This window comes from Peromyscus californicus, unplaced genomic scaffold (assembly GCF_007827085.1).
Source record: "Peromyscus californicus insignis strain IS unplaced genomic scaffold, ASM782708v3 Scaffold_18__1_contigs__length_77618521, whole genome shotgun sequence".
In the NCBI taxonomy this organism is placed as follows: domain Eukaryota; kingdom Metazoa; phylum Chordata; class Mammalia; order Rodentia; family Cricetidae; genus Peromyscus; species Peromyscus californicus.
In genome coordinates, this window is record NW_026294480.1 from 29,873,835 (window position 1) to 29,891,659 (window position 17,825).

The 17,825-nt window shown below is 39.7% G+C and overlaps 1 protein-coding gene across 4 annotated transcripts in view; it reads left to right on the top strand.

Annotated features, from left to right (window-relative positions):
* The window catches only part of Wdr70 (WD repeat domain 70), a 237,096-nt gene that overhangs the window by 7,597 nt on the left and 211,674 nt on the right, over positions 1–17,825 (top strand). For 3 of the 4 annotated variants that reach the window (XM_052743179.1, XM_052743178.1, XM_052743177.1), the window contains exons 4-5: positions 2,740–2,823; positions 15,284–15,404. In XM_052743179.1, coding sequence (XP_052599139.1) covers positions 2,740–2,823; positions 15,284–15,404 — 205 coding nt within the window. Of the gene's footprint in view, positions 1–2,739; positions 2,824–3,406; positions 4,729–15,283; positions 15,405–17,825 lie in introns of those variants that run through there. The other variant, XM_052743180.1, reaches the window with a different exon arrangement.

Here is a 17,825-nt window from a genome sequence, read left to right on the forward strand (position 1 = left end):
TGTTACTGAGCTACACTGTTAGCCCCCAACTTGGTTTATTTTAGTATCCAGAGAGTACACTACACAATAAAATTGGTATCACTTAAAATTTTTCCCTACATAATTTCTGGTTTTATATTTTTGTTTGTTGAGGGAGAGTCTGACTATGTATCCCTGGGTGGTCTGAAATTTGAGATTCTCTCGCCTCAGCCTCTCACATGCTGGCATGTAGCTATATCCATCTTTTGAGTTTTATCAATAATGCTAAAAGAATATTTGTGAATGTGTGCATATAATACGTGTGTGACTTGTGTCCAGGCATGTGGAGGCCAGAGGTTGACATCTAATATCTTCATTTGTTGTTTTCTGCTTATATTTTTGTGACAGTGTCTATGACTGGGCCTGGCGTTCACATTTCAGCTGGCCTGGCTTGCCAGGAGCTCCAGGGATCTTCCACTTGGGGTTCTGAGCACTGGGCCTCATGCTTGAGTGTCAAGCACTAACTGAGTAATTTCCCCAGATCCTAACATTTTCATGAATAAAACTATTTTTGTAATCTCCTGAAAAACAGTGTTCTGTCCCTTCTTAAGTAGGGGAATCAGATCCAGTTCTACAGCTTCACCTCTCATGTTTAGTGTTCTTTGAGAACTTCATACTCTATTTATGATAATGTACTAATATTACCAGTTGTATATACATATTTAACTGCTCCTGTCACAAATTGCTGCACATGTAGCACTTTAAAACAACACAAAGGATTGTGGGTTTAGTCTAATGGAGAGCCCTTGACTAGTAAGCATAGGGCTCTAGGTTCTACCCCCAGATCCAATACATAAAACAACCCACAGATTTATTTTCTGGTAGCTTTGGTTTTTCGAGACAGGGTTTCTCTGTGTAGCTTTGGATCCTTTCCTGGAACTCACTTAGTAGCCCAGGCTGGTCTCGAACTCACAGAGATCCGCCTGGCTCTGCCTCCTGAGTGCTGGGATTAAAGGCATGCGCCACCACCACCCGGCATCTGGTAACTTTTTAAGTTGCCAGTTCATGTGAGCTGTATTGATTTCCCTGTTGTAGATATCAAGGCTGAAATCAGTTGTAAACATGCATATACTGTAATCTGGTAGCTTTGTTAAGGACGGAAGTTGCTTTTATGAACAATACAGTTCTTGGTAATCGGATTGAAGTATCTTTGCTTTCTGGCTATCTCTTTCTTAGCTCATTAGAATATCTTAATTCTCATGTTGCTGCCTTTAAATCAGCGGTTCCCAACCTGTGGGTTGCAATCCCTTTGTGGGTTGAACGACCCTTTCACAGGGATTGCATATCTGATATCCTGCATATCAGATATTTACATTATAATTCATAACAGTAGCAAAATTACAGTTATGAAGTAGCAATGAAATAATTTTATGGGTGGGGTCACCACAACATGAGGAACTGTTTTAAAGGGTCACAGCAGTAGGAAGGTTGAGAACCATTGCTTTAAGTCAACTGCAGTGCCTTGATTCCTTCTCAGACTTTGAATCTCTTGAATTCTGACATACTGTTCTTAAGGGCTTCTTTGAATAGAATGGGCTAACTAGGATTGTCCTTCTTTTTATTTTCTTAATTTTTCATACATTTGTTTGAGAGATGGTCTTACTTATCCCAGGCTCACCTTAAACTTGCTGCATAGATAGGGGTGATCTTGCACTTCTGATCCCTTTGACTCCATATTCTGTGAGATTACAGGCATGTGTATGCAGTACTATGGCTCAAACCCTGGGCTTTGTGGTACCAGACAAGCACTGTTGTATTGCATCCCAAAGTCAGATAGTTTTTCTGTCAAAGTATGGGTATTTCTCATTATCTCTGACAGATTAATGTTGTTTCAAGATATAGGCAGCTAGCTAAATTAGGTGAGGATGAGAAAGTTGGCTGGTTATTGTTCGATAGGTTCACAGTCCTAATTTAAGAATCTAAAATTTGTACTTTTTGAGCATTATGTTAGTTCTCAAAAGTTTTGGATTTTGGCTTACTGTGTTGGTGGATATCTGTAATAATCCCAACACTTGGGAGGCTGAGACAGGAGGATTGTGAGTTCAAGGCTAGCCTGTGGTATGATGCAAGGCTATATCTGTGGAAAAACTGACAATAAAAAGTTTTGTATTTTGTCTTTTTTTTTTTTTTTTTTTTTTTTTCCAGAGCTGAGGATCGAATCCAGGGCCTTGCGCTTGCTAGGCAAGCGCTCTACCACTGAGCTAAATCCCCAACCCCAAAGTTTTGTATTTTATATTTTGAATTAGGGATGCTAAGCTAGTAATATCTGTGTATAAATATTCCGAAGTCCAATAAACAAGAAAACAAGCAAACAAACAACTCTTGACACTTGAAACACTCTGGTCCCAAGCATTTTGGGTAATGGTTATTAAACTTGTATTTTTTTCTCCCCTTACTGTTTTATCATTATCTTGGAAACATGCTGTCAGGTAGACAGACTGAGTGGTTATTGATCAGTCAGTAAAACTGAAGTGCCTATATCTGGTCGGTTATGGTGCACACCTTTAATCCCAGCACTCGGGAGGCAGAGGCAGGCAGATCTCTGTGAGTGTAAGGCCAGTCTGGTCTACAAGGTGAGTTCCAGGACAGGCTGCAAGCTACACAGAGAAACACTGTCTCGAAAAACCAAACCAAACCAACAAACAAAACCTGGAGTATCTAGAGCCTCTCTCTGGTCAGCTCGTTGCAAGATAGTCACAGTGATGTTTGTTCTGTTCCTAGGGAAGAAAGCTCGCACATTTGACTTGGAGGCCATGTTTGAGCAAACTCGAAGGACAGCTGTGGAAAGAAGCCGGAAAACACTGGGTAAGAAGCACAGATATTTTCCCTTCTATTGGCTTAAATATTGTTGACAGTGATAAGGCAGAACAAAACTTGTTTTTATTTACAAACATCCATCTTTAATCAGAATTGTTAAGTGATTGTAATTGTTGGTTGCTTTTGAAGCAAAATTTCAAGCATTTATTTTCCGGTTAAAACATGACAAAACTTGTATTTTACTTGGATAAAGAAGGTCTACATACTAGAATCTTGTAAAAGTGTGTTCTATGGGGGCTGGAGAAACGAATCACTGTTTAAGTCACTGGCTGCTCTTCCAGAGGACCTGGGTTCAATTCCCAGCACCCACATGGCAGCTGTGACTCCAGTCCCAGGGGATCTGATACTCTCTTAGGGTCCCTGTAGATAGTAGGCACATGTGATTCATAGGCATAGATGCAGGCTAAACATTCATGCACATAAGATTTAAACAACAGCACAAAATGTGTTTTATGGACAAATAAGGATTCACTATTATTACAATTGATAGGAAGCAGAATAGCAGTTTCTTTATTATCTCTCTTCCCGCCTCTATCTGACTTTCATTTCATTTTTTCTTTCCTGCTTACAGCGGAACCAGTATTTGGAAGGCTGGGCCAGAGGTGGCTGTCACCATTGCTTGTTGACCCAGACAGTATAGAACATTGTGACATGCACTGAATGTGGCTGCTGCTGTTGGCTCCCTGCTTTAATGAGCTGTAGGAGACACTTACTGAAGCCTTATTTCCAGCCTGGCTTGATACCAGATGGTTGGCATTTCTAGGTCCCACCTCAGGGTCTTCAGAGGACATTGGTGCTGTGCTTTCTTTGGATCTAACTCAGATCTTTCTTACACTAGAAGAAGGTCTGGAGTCTGGGAACTACTGGATTTAAATCAGCGCTGTGATAGTACTTGTCATGTTAATGTGTTTCGTCTTGTTTGTTTATTTTCTTGTTTTTGTTTGTAGTTTTGAGACAGGGTCACACTCTGTAATCCTGGGTGACTTGGAACTCCCTATGTAGACCTAGCTGGCCTTGACTTCTGGCAGTGTGTCTACCTCAGTGTCCTGAATGCTGAGATTATAGGAATGAGCCACCAATATCTTTTTTTTTTCTTTTTTTTTTTTTGGTTTTTTGAGACAGGGTTTCTCTGTAGCTTTGGAGTCTGTCCTGGACTAGCTCTGTAGACCAGGCTGGCCTCGAACTCACAGAGATCCGCCTGCCTCTGCCTCCCAAGTGCTGGGATTAAAGGCGTGTGCCACCACCGCCCGGCTCCACCAATATCTTGATCATATCCTAAATTCAATTTTAATGATGGAGATATGGGGATTTTACTGTGTTACCCTGGGTGGGCTTGAACTCATGAGCCAAGTTATCCTTTGGTCTCAGCCTTCTCAGTAGCAAATATTATAGGAGTTCACCACTGTGCCCAGTAGTTGGTTTTGGTTTTGAAGTGATGAATTGTGGGGCTGGGGAGTGATGAAGAGCACTTGTTGTTCTTCCAAAGCACCTGGGTGGCATTCCCAGTACCTACTTGATGGCTCACAACTCTGAACTCCAGTCCCTGGGATATGACGCCCTCTTCTGGCATCTGTGGAGACTGCACATATATGGTGCCCAGACATACATGCAAGCAAAATATTCATACATATAAAAATAATAAATAAAATGCTCAAAAATTAAAATGGTGAATTATTTAGCAGTAACATTTAAAATTTGGTTGGTGAACTTGAAACTAATATCTTTGGAAGTAAGCCTTTTATGTGTGATGAAAAGGCAGTTATGTACATATATAGTTTTTTTGGACAGGCTCTCAATTTAGTCTTGGCTGTCTTGGAACTTGTCATGGAGACCAGATTGGCCTGAAACTTATGGGATGAAAGGCTTGTGCAATCACGCCTATTTTTTTTTAAAGACAAGGTCTTACTATGTAGTCTGAAACTTGGTATGTAGGCTAGGCTAGCTTCTAACTCACAGAAATTTATCTGCTTCTACCTCCCAAGTGGTAGAATTAAAGGCATATGATGCCATACCTGGTGGCTGCTGCTGCTGCTACTACTACTACTTTTTAAAAAAATTTCATTATGAGAAGTTTAAAAACTACAAGTATTACTATTTATATAAGCTACTATAATCATTCATGGCTAGTGTTATTTCTATTTGCTTTTCCTTTCTGAATATTTTGAGGTAAATCTTAGCCATGTTATGTCATCAATAAATATCTTAGTATGTATCTACCCCTCTTCCATTGCCTGCCCCCTCCCACGCAGCTGATTGAACCCAGTTCTTGCATATGGTTAGTCAAGTGCTCTACCAGTGACATACCTCCTTGTTCATGTTTTTTGAGACAGTCTTAAGTCACGTTAGGCTGGCCTTGAGCTCTCAACCATCTTATTTTAGTCTCAAATTTGGGATTATGGGGATGTTCCACCATGTCTAATAGTATATATGTATCTGTCTCCATGGAAAGCTAGACATAGTAGCATGCAGCTCTAATCCCAGTGCCCCTACAGCGAGATGACATGGAGACAGGAGAATCCTTGGAACTTGGGGGCCAACTAGTCTGATGTACTACTCAGTGGCAAAAGAAAAGTACTCTACTTGACAAGGTAGAGGGCAAGGACTGAAACCTGAAGTTGATCTCCGATTTTCATGTGCACTGGGGGTGGGGGGGTGGGAGGGTGCAGAAAAATAACAACTCTTCTGAAAGGATGAACTAAACTGTTTTTCCTACTTAATACTTGTAATACCAGGATGTGTGAGAGTTTCTCATCATAAAGCAAATAGGTGATCTGTTGGCACCAACTGAGTGTCCAGTAATTCAGTTCAGTTTTGATGTCATCTACCTAGAGATGCCATAGGATTTCTTTAATTTTGGATGCTAATCATTGATATAGAATGTGACCTTGTCTGATCCCCTGGGAAACAATTAAGCGGACTGGTTTTTAAGAGTCGAGAGCACTGGTTCTCAGCCTTCCTAACGCTGTAACTCCTTAATACAGTTCCTCATGGTATGGTGACCCCAACCATACAATAATTATGTTACTACCTCATAACTGTAATTTTGCTGCTGTTGTGAGTCATAGTGTAAATATCTGCTATGCAGGATGTCTGATATGCCATTTCCAAAGGGTTTTCGACCTACAGGTTGAGAACCGCTGATCTAGAGGGTCCAGATGAACACCCACAGGAAGTGATTCAGTGGGTTAGGCGGGTGCAGGAGGGATGGGGCTTCCATGCTGTCTCTATTTAAACTCTCCTCACGTGTTCAGCAAGTCTAGATCTATCAACTCTAGTACTTTTCAGAAGTTTTTATAGAATGACTCCCACAGTAGTGGGGCTGGCTAGGGGCCTTCCCTCACTCTAGTGATGTAAATGTTGGTGTGACCAAAAGGGGTCCTAGTAAACAACAAAAGACAGTTCCTGTCATTCAAGAAATCTTAAGGATTTTAGGAACATTAGGACAAAGTGTGTTTTACATTGTACTCTAGTATGTCTGAAAAGGTCTTTTTTTTTTTTAAATTTTTAAAATTTTTTTAATTTTTTTTATTTTTGAGACAATTTCTCTGTGTAGCTTTGGATCCTTTCCTGGAACTCACTCTATAGCCCAGGCTGGCCTTGAACTCGCAGAAATCTGCCTGCCTCTACCTCCCGAGTGCTGATATTAAAGGAATGCACCACTACTGCCTGGCAAAAAAGTCAGTTACAATGATGAAATAAAAACAAAACACAAAACAACCCATGCTATCTGGGTGTATTTGGAAATATTTCAAACACAAAGTTTTTTTTTTTTATTTAAGAAAAATTTTCTATTCATTTTACATACCAATCACAGATCCCCCCTCTTTCCTCCTCCTGCCCCTCCAGCCTCCCTTCCCCCAACCCATCTCCCATTACCTCCTACAAGAAGGTAAGGCCTCCCATGAGGAGTCAGCAGAGCCTGGTACATTCAGTAGAGGCAGGTCTAAGCCCCTCCCCCTGCCTCAAGGCTGTTCGAGGTGTCCTAGCATAGGTAGTGAGCTCCAAAAAGCCTGCTCATGCACCAGGGATGGATCCTGATCCTACTGCCAAGGGGCCCCTTAAGCAGATCAAGCTACACAACTGTCCAACATGCAGAGAGTCTACTAGTCCAGTCCTGTGGAGGCTTCATGAGTTCCCATTAGTTTGGTTTGGTTGTCTCTACATTTCCCTATCATGATCTTGGCGCCCCTTGCTCATAGAATCCCTTTTTTCTCTCTTGGACTGGACTCCTGGAGCTTGGCCTGGTGTTTGGCTGTGGATCTCTGAATCTGCTTCCATCAGTTACTGGAGAAAGGCTCTATGCTGACAGTTAGATTATTCACCAATCTGATTACTGGGGTAAGCCAGTTCAGGCACCCTCTCCTCTATTGCTAGTAGTCTAAGCTGGGGTCATCCCTGTGGATTCCTGGGAACTTCTCTAGCACCCTGTTTCTTCCTATCCCTATGATGTCTCCCTCTATCATGGTATCTCTTTCATTGCTCTCCCATTCCATCCCTGTTCCAGCTTGACCATCCCGTACCCTTATGTTCTCATTGCCCACCCCTCACACCCAGTTTACTCATGGAGATCACATTTATTTTCCTTTCCCAAGGTGATCCATGCGTTCCCTCTTAGGGTCGTCTTTGTTAGCTAGCTTCTCTGGAGCTGTGGGTTTTAGTCTGATTGTCCTTTGCTTTATTATCCACTTATGAGTGAATACATACCATGTTTGTCCTTCTGAGTCTGGGTTACCTCACTCAGGATATTTTTTAGTTCCATCCATTTGCCTGCAAAACTCATGTCATTGTTTTTTACTGCTGAGTAGTACTCTATTGTGTATATGTACCACATTTTCTTAATCCATTCTTTGGTTGAGGGCCATCTAGGTTGTTTCCAGGTTCTGACTATTACGAATAATGCTGCTGTGAACATAGTTGAACAAGTATCCTTGTGGTATGATTGAGCATTCCTTGGGTATATGCCCAAGAGTGGTATAGCTGGGTCATGAGGAAGACCGATTCCCAATTTTCTGAGAAACGGCCATACTGATTTCCAAAGTGGCTGTACAAGTTTGCATTCCCACCAGCAGTGGAGGAGTGTTCCCCTTACTCCACATCCTCTCCAACATTAGCTGTCATCAGTGTTTTTGATCTTAGTCATTCTGACAGGTGTAAGGTGGTATCTCAGAGTCATTTTGATTTGCATTTCCCTGATGACTAAGGATGTTGAGCAGTTCCTTAAATGTCTTTCAGCCATTTGAGATTCTTCTGTCGAGAATTCTCTGTTTAGCTCTGTAGGCCCTTTTTAGTTGGATTGTTAGGTATTTTGATGTTTAGTTTCTTGAGTTCTTTATATACTTTGGAGATCAGCCCTCTGTCAGATGTGGGGTTGGTGAAGATCTTTTCCCATTCTGTAGGCTGTCGTTTTGTCTTATTTACTATGTCCTTTGCCTTATAAAATCTCAGTTTCAGGAGGTCCCATTTATTAGTTGTTTCTCTCAATGTCTGTGCTACTGGTGTTATATTTAGGAAGTGATCTCCTGTGCCAATGCATTCAAGACTACTTTCTACTTTCTCTTCTATCAGATTCAGTGTAACTGGTTTTATATTGAGGTCTTGATCCACTTGGACTTGAGTTTTGTGCATGGCGATAGATAATGGATCTATTTGTAATCTTCTACATATTGACATCCAGTTATGTCAGTACTATTTGAAAGAAGATGCTTTCTTTTTTCCATTGTACAGTTTTGGCTTCTTTGTCAAAAATCAGGTCAAACAAAGATTTTAATAGGTATCTATACTATCAGAGGAATCCTGTGTTTAAGTGTCTTATACAAAATGCTTTGCACAGTGATTGTTTAATTTAAATTAGTTATGTGGTTCCTGGCAGTGTAGGTTCTTTTTTTTTTCAAGGCAGGATTTTTCCATGTAGTTTTGGTGCCTGTCCTGGATCTTGCTCTGTAAACCAGGCTGTCCTTGAACACACAGAGATCCACCTGGCTCTGCCTACCGAATGCTGGGATTAAAGGCGTGCGCCACTACCGCCTGGCTCAATGTAGGTTCTCAATAGACACTTGAGAAGATTAAATTGAATTTAGAACTAAAGTAATATCTATCTATCTATCTATCTATCTATCTATCTATCTATCTATCTATCTATCTATCTATCTTTTTATGTAGCCCAGGCTGGCCTGGACCATACTGCCTTGTATAGCCGTGTCCCTACTGCCTCTACTTGTCATGTGCTGGCAGTACAGAGGTATACCACTAATGCCTGGTTTTGTGTGATACTGGGGGTGGAACCTAAGGCTTTGTGAAAGCTGCGTCTGTATCACCAGCCCAAATACTGCTCTAATAATCAAATCCTTCTTATTTGGAGATGGTTCTAAATGGCCCAACCTGTTAGAGCTTGGCATTTCAAGTTGGAGAACCTAGGGTTAAAAAGCAACTCCACATTCTACTTGAGGAAAACTGGATAGGAAAACTGTCAGGTGGATATGGTATCCTCCGCAAGTTCTTGGTAGGCTAAAACACTGGACAGTACCTTGTAAAGGCCTGCTATGTGTCCTTTTTTATTTCTGTAAGTTTTTTTTTTTCTAAAGCATGTATGCATACTACTTAAGGGGTTTTGAGGAATTATAAGGTTTGTACATTAAAAAAAGTTTGTGGATAAATTCAGTGTGTTGAACTTTCTTGGCCTAGCACCACATTCTTGGTTTGACTTTGTGGCTTCTACTGATCTGAACATGTGAATCTTTATTGAACAATTCGTTGAAAAAAATAAACCAAGGTTCTCCTTAGCTTTAGTGTGCTGTTTGGGATATTTATGTGTATACAGAAGTAATCACATTCTGTGGGAAATTATTCATTGTTAAAGATTATTTTTGTGTTCTCCCAACCTTGGCCATTAAATTATATTAAGATTATAAAATTAAAGCTGATATGCAATTTCACTGACTTTTAGAAGAAGTATGTGTGTGTGTGTGTGTGTGTGTGTGTGTGTGTGTGTGTATATGTGTAGGTGGGGAGGTCAGGATAACGTGCAGAAGTTGTTTCTCTTCTTCCAGCATGTAGGACATGGGATTGAGCTTGGCTCAACAGGCCTGGCAGCAGGTGCTTTTACAAACAATTTGCCGTTGTAACTGAAATCATACTTAAGGGAATAACTCAAGCTTGGTGTGTGGCTGAGGATGGCCTTGAACTCCTGATCTTTCTCCCTTCACTTCCTGTATCCTGTGATTACAGATGTGTGTCACCATCCTTGGCTTTGAATATGATTTCAGTGGGTGTTTTAAAGTCTGAAAAGAGAAAATGCTGAAGAAAAATTTAGAAACAAAGTCTTTTTTTAACCCTCAAGAATTTTTTTTTTCTAGGTAAATCCTACATCTTCCACTGACCTAGATTATGTCTTACCTTTTTCTGGAATTATTTCATACCTGTGCCATTAGTACTTTAGAAAATATCGTAAGTTTATAATATTTTCTATGTTTTGAGGCTAAACCTTTTTTTAGACTTATTTATTTATTTATTATGTATACAGAGTTCTGCCTGCATGTACGTCTGCAGGCCAGAAGAGAGCACCAGATCTCATTGTAGATGGTTGTGAGCCACCATGTGGTTGCTGGGACTTGAACTCAGCACATCTGGAAGAGCAGCCAGTGCTCTTAACCTCTGAGCCATCTCTCTAGCTCCTGAGGCTAAACCTTTTTATTTTTGTTTGCTTTCATAATTAGAGTGCCCAGCTTGGTCCATAGTAGCTATATTGTCAACATTTAATGTGATTAATATAGTTTAAATGCCAACATCTAATTTTGTTTTCTTAGTATTTTGTTATTAAATAGATTAAAGTGTGAATCTTCATGACATGGTAGGCTAGTGAGTTGGTATAAATACATAAGTCAAATATTTTCACATTAGAAAATATTAAGAATATTTTTACATTAGAAAATATTCAGATTCATATTTTTAGTAATTTTGTTGTCTTGACTTTTGCTTTTATTTTGAGACAAGATCTCTGTAGCTGAGGCTCACCTGGAACTCAGTGTGTATGTAGCTGAAGCTGGCCTCAGATTCATAATAATCCTACTTCTGCCTGCTAAGCACTGGGATAACTAGCATGAACCACAATGCCTGGCTTACTGTGATATTTACTTTCTCTCTCTCTCTCTCTCTCTCTCTCTCTCTCTCTCTCTCTCTTTCTTTCTTTCTTTCTAATTAAGTGGTTACTGAGTGCTGACTGAAGTTTTTAGGTGCTAAATTACATTCATTTGAATCTATTATTTAGATTAGTACAGATTAGCCGTAAGTAATTAGTTAGGCTCCTAATTTAAAGTTGTATTAAATATGAGAAATAGTTATCCAAAATTGATATCAAGACCTTTGGAAGAAAAAAAATGTGTGGGGAGTAGGTTTGTATTGGTGAAATTATTAAGGCCACTCCACGTAGTTAAAAGGAGATTTATTTAATGGCGTAACTTACAAATTAAGGGATAGGTAGGTCGCGGGGTCTGGGGAAGGTGTATCGCAGTCCAGTGGTGTTCTCTGGAGCTCTGCTTGGCCCACCTCCACCGTCCAGGGTCCCGGAACCGAGAGAGAGCGCTGGCCCATCCAGATCTCGGGTCTCTAGGCGCCTCCCTTGGCCCCGCCTTGTAGGCGTGACAGTTGCCGAAGTCTCAATGGGGGTTGGAACTTCCAGATCAAAGCTGGAATGGCTACCCACTACATCTCCCTCTTTTTGTCTAAATAAGAAAGTTCTAACCTAATACAAGACTATATACAAAGGAATGGTTATCAAATATTGTCCAGGAATAATGAGGGATAATGACCTAGATAAGATGGAACTACAACCAATGCAAACAATATCAAGCAAGAAACACATACTAAAATTCAGAGAAGTATAGAGCATAGGTAAATGGCATGTTACAAAGATCATTCCAAAGGTGTCCTATCCTAAAGAACCTGAATCTAATACTTAATATGTTCTATCTACTAAGTTGTAACTAGTTAACTGCTAGTCTTCAATCCCATCAAAGACCTGAGAAGGAATATAATGGTACCTGAGAAATGGTAGATGGATGCAAGCAACTTTTGGGAATCTTGCAAAAGTAGACTGAGACAGCTGGCAGCCTGGACAGTCACCTAATGTTTCTCAGCATTGTTGGTGCATTCAAATTGGCTACAGGCCTAAAGTATCTGACAGACCATTTTCAGAAGCAGGAATTCTGAAAGGCCATCTTACCCTGTCTTGGCAGAATACAGTGGTCGCTTTCCTTGTGTCCCGCTTGTCCAAAAAGGACAGCATTGCATTTGTACTGTCAGCCGTCGAGGAAAGGGCAGTTCTTTGCCCAGTAGGCCATTTTGTGCCAAGAAGACAAACTTCCAAATGGAAATGTCTTAGAAGCCCAACATTCTCTCAGGATCAATATGAATTAAAGAAAAAAAGAGATTTATTCTAACAGTCTGTTGATAATTTTGCCCTCTTTTTTTTTTTTTTTTTTGGTTTGTTTTTTTTCTTTTTTTTGTTTTTTTGAGACAGGGTTTCTCTGTGTAGCTTTGGAGCCTGTCCTGAAACTCACTCTGTAGCCCAGGTTGGCTACAGATCCAATTTTGCCCTCTTGACTATAATATAAATGCTCATCACCATTTTTATTGCCTGTATTTGATACTATATTGAGATGCTTTATATAATAATTTTGTTCAATTCTTTTCTCACCGTTGGTCATTTAGGTTGATAGTTTCTCTTCCAGTGTATAAAGTTGTGATAAAATACAACATAACATTTATCATCTTAAACCTTTTTTCCTGATTTGATACTGCATCTTGTGTAGTTCAAGGCTGACCTTGAACTTGTAGTACTTCTTCTGCCTCAGGAGTATTGGGAGTACTGATATACATCACCATGCCTGGCCAGTTCAACCATTTAAAAAAATTTGGGGGGTGTGTGTGTGTGTTTATGTGTGTATGCATGTATGCACATAGAATCCAGAAGGTGAATTGGATATCTTCATTCATCAATCTCGTCTTCTTCTTCTTCTTCTTCTTCTTCTTCTTCTTCTTCTTCTTTTTCTTCTTCTCATTATTATTATTATTATTATTTGGCGCAAGGTCTCTTTTTAGTCTTGGCCGTGCTGGTACACACTGTGTAGATCAGGCTGACCTGGAACTCACAGATTCAGCTATCTCTGTCTCCCAAGGGCTGGGTTCAAGGTGTGTGGCACCACACACAGCTCCTCTTAGTGAGCCTCTGTCACCGAATTGGAGTGGGCTGATTCAGGTAGGCTGGTGGTCAGCAGGCTCTAGAGATCAGCCTGTCTCTACCTCCCCAGCACTGAGACTATAGACACATGCACCTGAACTCAACTTTGAAAAACACGGGCTCTGGGGATTCAAATTCAGAGCCTCATACTCGCATGGCAGTCATTTTCTGACTGAGGCATCTTTCCAGTGCCTTAACTATTAAAACTTTGTTTTTTATTTTTCAAGACAGGATTTCTCTGCAAAGTCCTGGCTATCCTAAAACTCACTCTGTAGACCAGGCTGGCCTGGAATGCAGAGATCCTGGAATGCAGGATTAAAGATGTGTGCCTCCACTGTCCAGCTCCCATTAAAACCTTTACAATCGGCCGGGCGGTTGATGGCGCACGCCTTTAATCCCAGCACTTGGGAGGCAGAGGCAGGCGAATCTCTGTGAGTTCGAGGCCAGCCTGGGCTACAGAGCGAGATCCAGGAAAGGCGCAAAACTACACAGAGAAACTCTGTCTCGAAAAACCAAAAAAAAAAAAAAAATCACATTTATTTATTTATTTATGTATTTATTTATTTAGTCTGTGTATGGGGGGCAGTAGGTACAGGCCATTGCACAAAGGTCAGAGGAAAACTTGGAGGAGTTGGGTCTTGGGGATTGAGCTGAGGTGGTCAGGCTTAGCCACAAGCATCTCTACCTGCTGAGCCATCTGTCCCAATTTTTACGTGTATAATACTGAATAGCTGTAGCCACAGTCCATCTCTGTAACTCTATTAATCCTATAAAACTGAAACTTTATATCATTTGAAAATAATAACAATTTTTATTCAGCCCTAAGTATTATATTTTTTGATAGATTTCTGACTGTTGTAGGTTATTTTGTCCATTTTGCATTGGTGTGTTCAGTATTTATTCTTTTTTGTGACTGGTTTATTTCACTTAGAATAGACTCCTTGACATTCATCCATTTCAGAATATCCTTTTTAAGACTGAATTATAATGTTCTGTTGTGTGGATATATACCACAAGTTGCTTACCTTTCATCTGTAGATGAATAATTTGCTCCACTTATTTTAGATGTTTGGAATAATGCTGCTATGATTTTGGGTGAACAACTACCTCTGAAAACCCCTGTTTTCAAAGCTAAGCAGGATGGCACATGACTGTAATACTAGCCCTCAGAGGCAGAGGCAGGGAGATATGCTGGCAGTTGGAGGCCAGCCTAGTCTGCACAGCAAGCTTCAGGCCAGCCAGGACTACATAGTTAGATCTTGTCTCAAAAGAATCAAAACCAAAAGAAACAATAACGAATACTCCTGGACTCTCTTTTCAGTTTCTCCTATGCCTAGAAGTAGGATTGCTATGTCACATTGTAACTCTGTTTGACTTTTCCCCTGGTGGCTTTGTAATAGGCTGTTTAGCTTTTGTTGTTATTGATAATGTAGTGGCCACTTTTTTTTTTTTTAAATTTATTATGTATACAGCATGTATGACTGCAGGCCAAAGAGGGCACCAGATCTTGTTACAGATGGTTGTGAGCCACCATGTGGTTGCTGGGAATTGAACTCAGGACCTCTGGAAGAGCAGTCAGTGCTCTTAACCTCTGAGCCATCTCTCCAGCCCAGTGGCCACTTTTTTAAAGTCTTTTTAAAATTGTTTTTAATTGTGTGTGTCTCTGTGTTGGTATGTTCATGTGAGTGCAGATCTTTGTAGATAGATACTTCAGATCCCCCTTGAGCTGGAATTACAGTCATGTGCCTGATGTGACTGCTATGGAGCCCTGGCTAGAGGTCTCCTTCTGTAGACCAGGCTTGCTTCAAACACACAGAGATTCCCCTGCCTCTCTCTCCCTAGCTTTAGGGTTAAAGGTGTGTGCCGCCACACCTTCCTTTACTGTTGAGCATCTCTCCAGCCCTGCTTTTTGTTGTTGTTGTTGAGACAGTTTCATGAAATCCAGACTGATGACCCTGAACTCCATCTCCCAGGTGTTGTGATTATGGGCGTGTGCCATCACACCTGGTTTGTGCTGTTCTGGAGATGGGGCTCAGGCCTTTGAGCCCATCGTGTAGGCACTGTGCCAACCACATTAACTGATTAATTAATTAACTAATTAATTGCTTTCTTAGCTCCTCTAGTCACATTTTCTTTTGTGACTTAATTTTTAGCCTAATATTGAAAAATTCCAAAGTCTAACTGTTGGAAATTATTTTTACTTTTAATCTTCAGAAGCAAGAGAAAAAGAGGAAGAAATGAACAGAGAGAAAGAATTAAGAAAACAAATTGAAGATGTTGAGCCAAGACCATCGAGCTCAAGTGCAGTCAGAGAGCACTCAAAACCATCTCCCAGGTGCCTGAATTTTTCAGAAGGCTTCTCTCCTCCTAAACTCTCATTTTTCTAGATGTTCATAATCTAATTTAGGCAAAAAAGATTTTGTTTATTTATTTATCTATTTATTCATTCATTTATTTATTTTTTAAAGTTTTATTTATTTATTATTATTGTTTTTTGGTTTTCAAGATAGGATTTCTCTGTAGCTTTGGAGCCTGTCCTGGAACTCACTTTGTAGTTATTCATTTATTTATACTGTTTCTCCACTTTAGACAGTTGTAAAAATGCCGAGAGTCAGCTTTGGAATCCGAGAACTGTAAAAAGCAGCAACAACAAAATCTAACTTTGCGTCACAAACAAAAAGAAAAAAAATCATACCCTTTTGAATAACTGTTTGCCACTATTTATAGAGTTTTAGGAGAAAAATGATACAAATATACTTGTTCCATGTGTTTTGATTAAATAGAAGCCTAGTTATTTGCTATTTTAAAATTTATTTCTGGCTCATCTTTGTGATTACATGGTAGAATCTAATATGAGTTCAAGATTTTATACTAGGGATGTTCCAGCATTTATGATTTGGTGATCATTTCATTTTATTTACTTTGAGGGTAGGTTCAGTGTTTTTGAGATGAGGCTTCTCTATGTTTCTAGTTTCCAAAGTAGCTGGGATTGACGTTATATGCCACTATGGCATACTCGGCACTAGTTTTTAGAGCACAGTTTGGGAAGGATATACTTGAGATCAAATAAGGGCTGTGCCTGCTGGGTGAATGTTCCACTTTTGAGCTGTGTTCCCAGCTCTTGGTTTTTGCACATGCTTATGATACCAGTCCTCAGGAAGAAGAGGCAGAAAGATCAGAAGTTCTGGTCAGCCTGAGCAAAAACCACTTCCTTCTCAAACTGTGCTCTAAAAACACGCACTATCTTATTTTTGTTTATTTACTTATGTATTTATTTATTTCTGAGGCACAGACTTGCTCTGTAACTATCAGTGATCTGGAACTCAACAGTAATCCTCCTGCCTTTATCTCTTGGAGTCTTAGGATTGCAGATGTGTACCACCATGCCTGACCATTAATATATTTTATATTGTTGTTGTTTGAGACAGGATCTCTCTAGGCATCCCTGTCTGTCCTGGCACTTACTCTGTAGACCAGGCTGGCATTAAAGTCACAGAGATCTGCTTGCTTCTGCCTTCTGAGTGCTGGGATTAAATGTGTATGTCATCCTACTCACCTTTTATATATTCTTAAATAATTCTTAGATGATGATGATGATGATGATTAATTATTTTGCCTTTGTGGTATATTGGGAGTCAGTATCACATGTAAATAGTTTCTAAAAAATCTGGAATGTTATTGAAATTTAGTTTAGGAAAAGATAGTTGCCTAATACTTCCACATTTATTGGCTTTAAAGGAATCCCAGCACTTGGAAAGAAGAAGCAGGTAGATCTTTGTGAGTTCCAGGCCAACTAGGACTATGGAGTAAGACCATGTCTCAAAAATAAAAACAAAAACAAAAATAAAAGTTATGTGAACCTCATGATGGCACATGTAATTTTAGCTTATGAGATCCTTCTCAATAAAAAAACCAAAAGCAAAATGATAACAAGAAGAAGCATTTTATTGACATGAAAGACAAGTATCATTGAGGCAATGGAATATCACTTCAGTTAGCAGAGAAATGTCATGTACCTACTGTCTGATTTGTAAGATAGAAGCTGTTTGGTTATTTGCCTTTCTTCTAAGAAATTCACAGCAAAAGTAGTGAGTATTGCTTAAGAATTTACTTCCTAAATTAAAATTGGATTATAGGCATCATTTAGTCTTCAGTTACAAATGTCTTGTAAACAGTCTGCTGGGAAAACAGAGGCGAGGACTTGACTCTTAGCTGTTTACTACCCAGTGTGTCCTGTTTTTCAGTCTCCAGTTCCTGCTTTGGCACCACACTGAATCAAGGGATACTTTCAACATGGATTGTATTTTGCTTTCTATCAGCGACGTTTTTGAACATAATTCCATGGACTTTGTTTTTCAGAATACTGAAAATATGTTAAATTAAAAAAATTTTTTTTTGGCCTGGGAATATTAGAAGTAAAAAGCCAGAAATGGAATTGGGAGCTAATGCATTCCATCCAGATTTTATGGGAGTATTAGGCATAGATAATGAACCATGAAATTAACATGGATCAGCTTAGTTCCCAGTTTAATGCTTACTTTTGAACTAGTTAACGTAGTTAACTTACCATAGCTGCTAAGGATCAGCATTTTAGTTTAATGTTCTCAATGGCCTGATAATCTTGCATTAAAAAGTCTGTGACTTCTTATATAGCTGGAAAATTGGACTTTAGGACAGTGTGCATGACTGAGTATAAAGTTATTCAGCTGTTATTTGTTATTTATTGAACATCCTCCATGGTAAACACTCCTAGGCA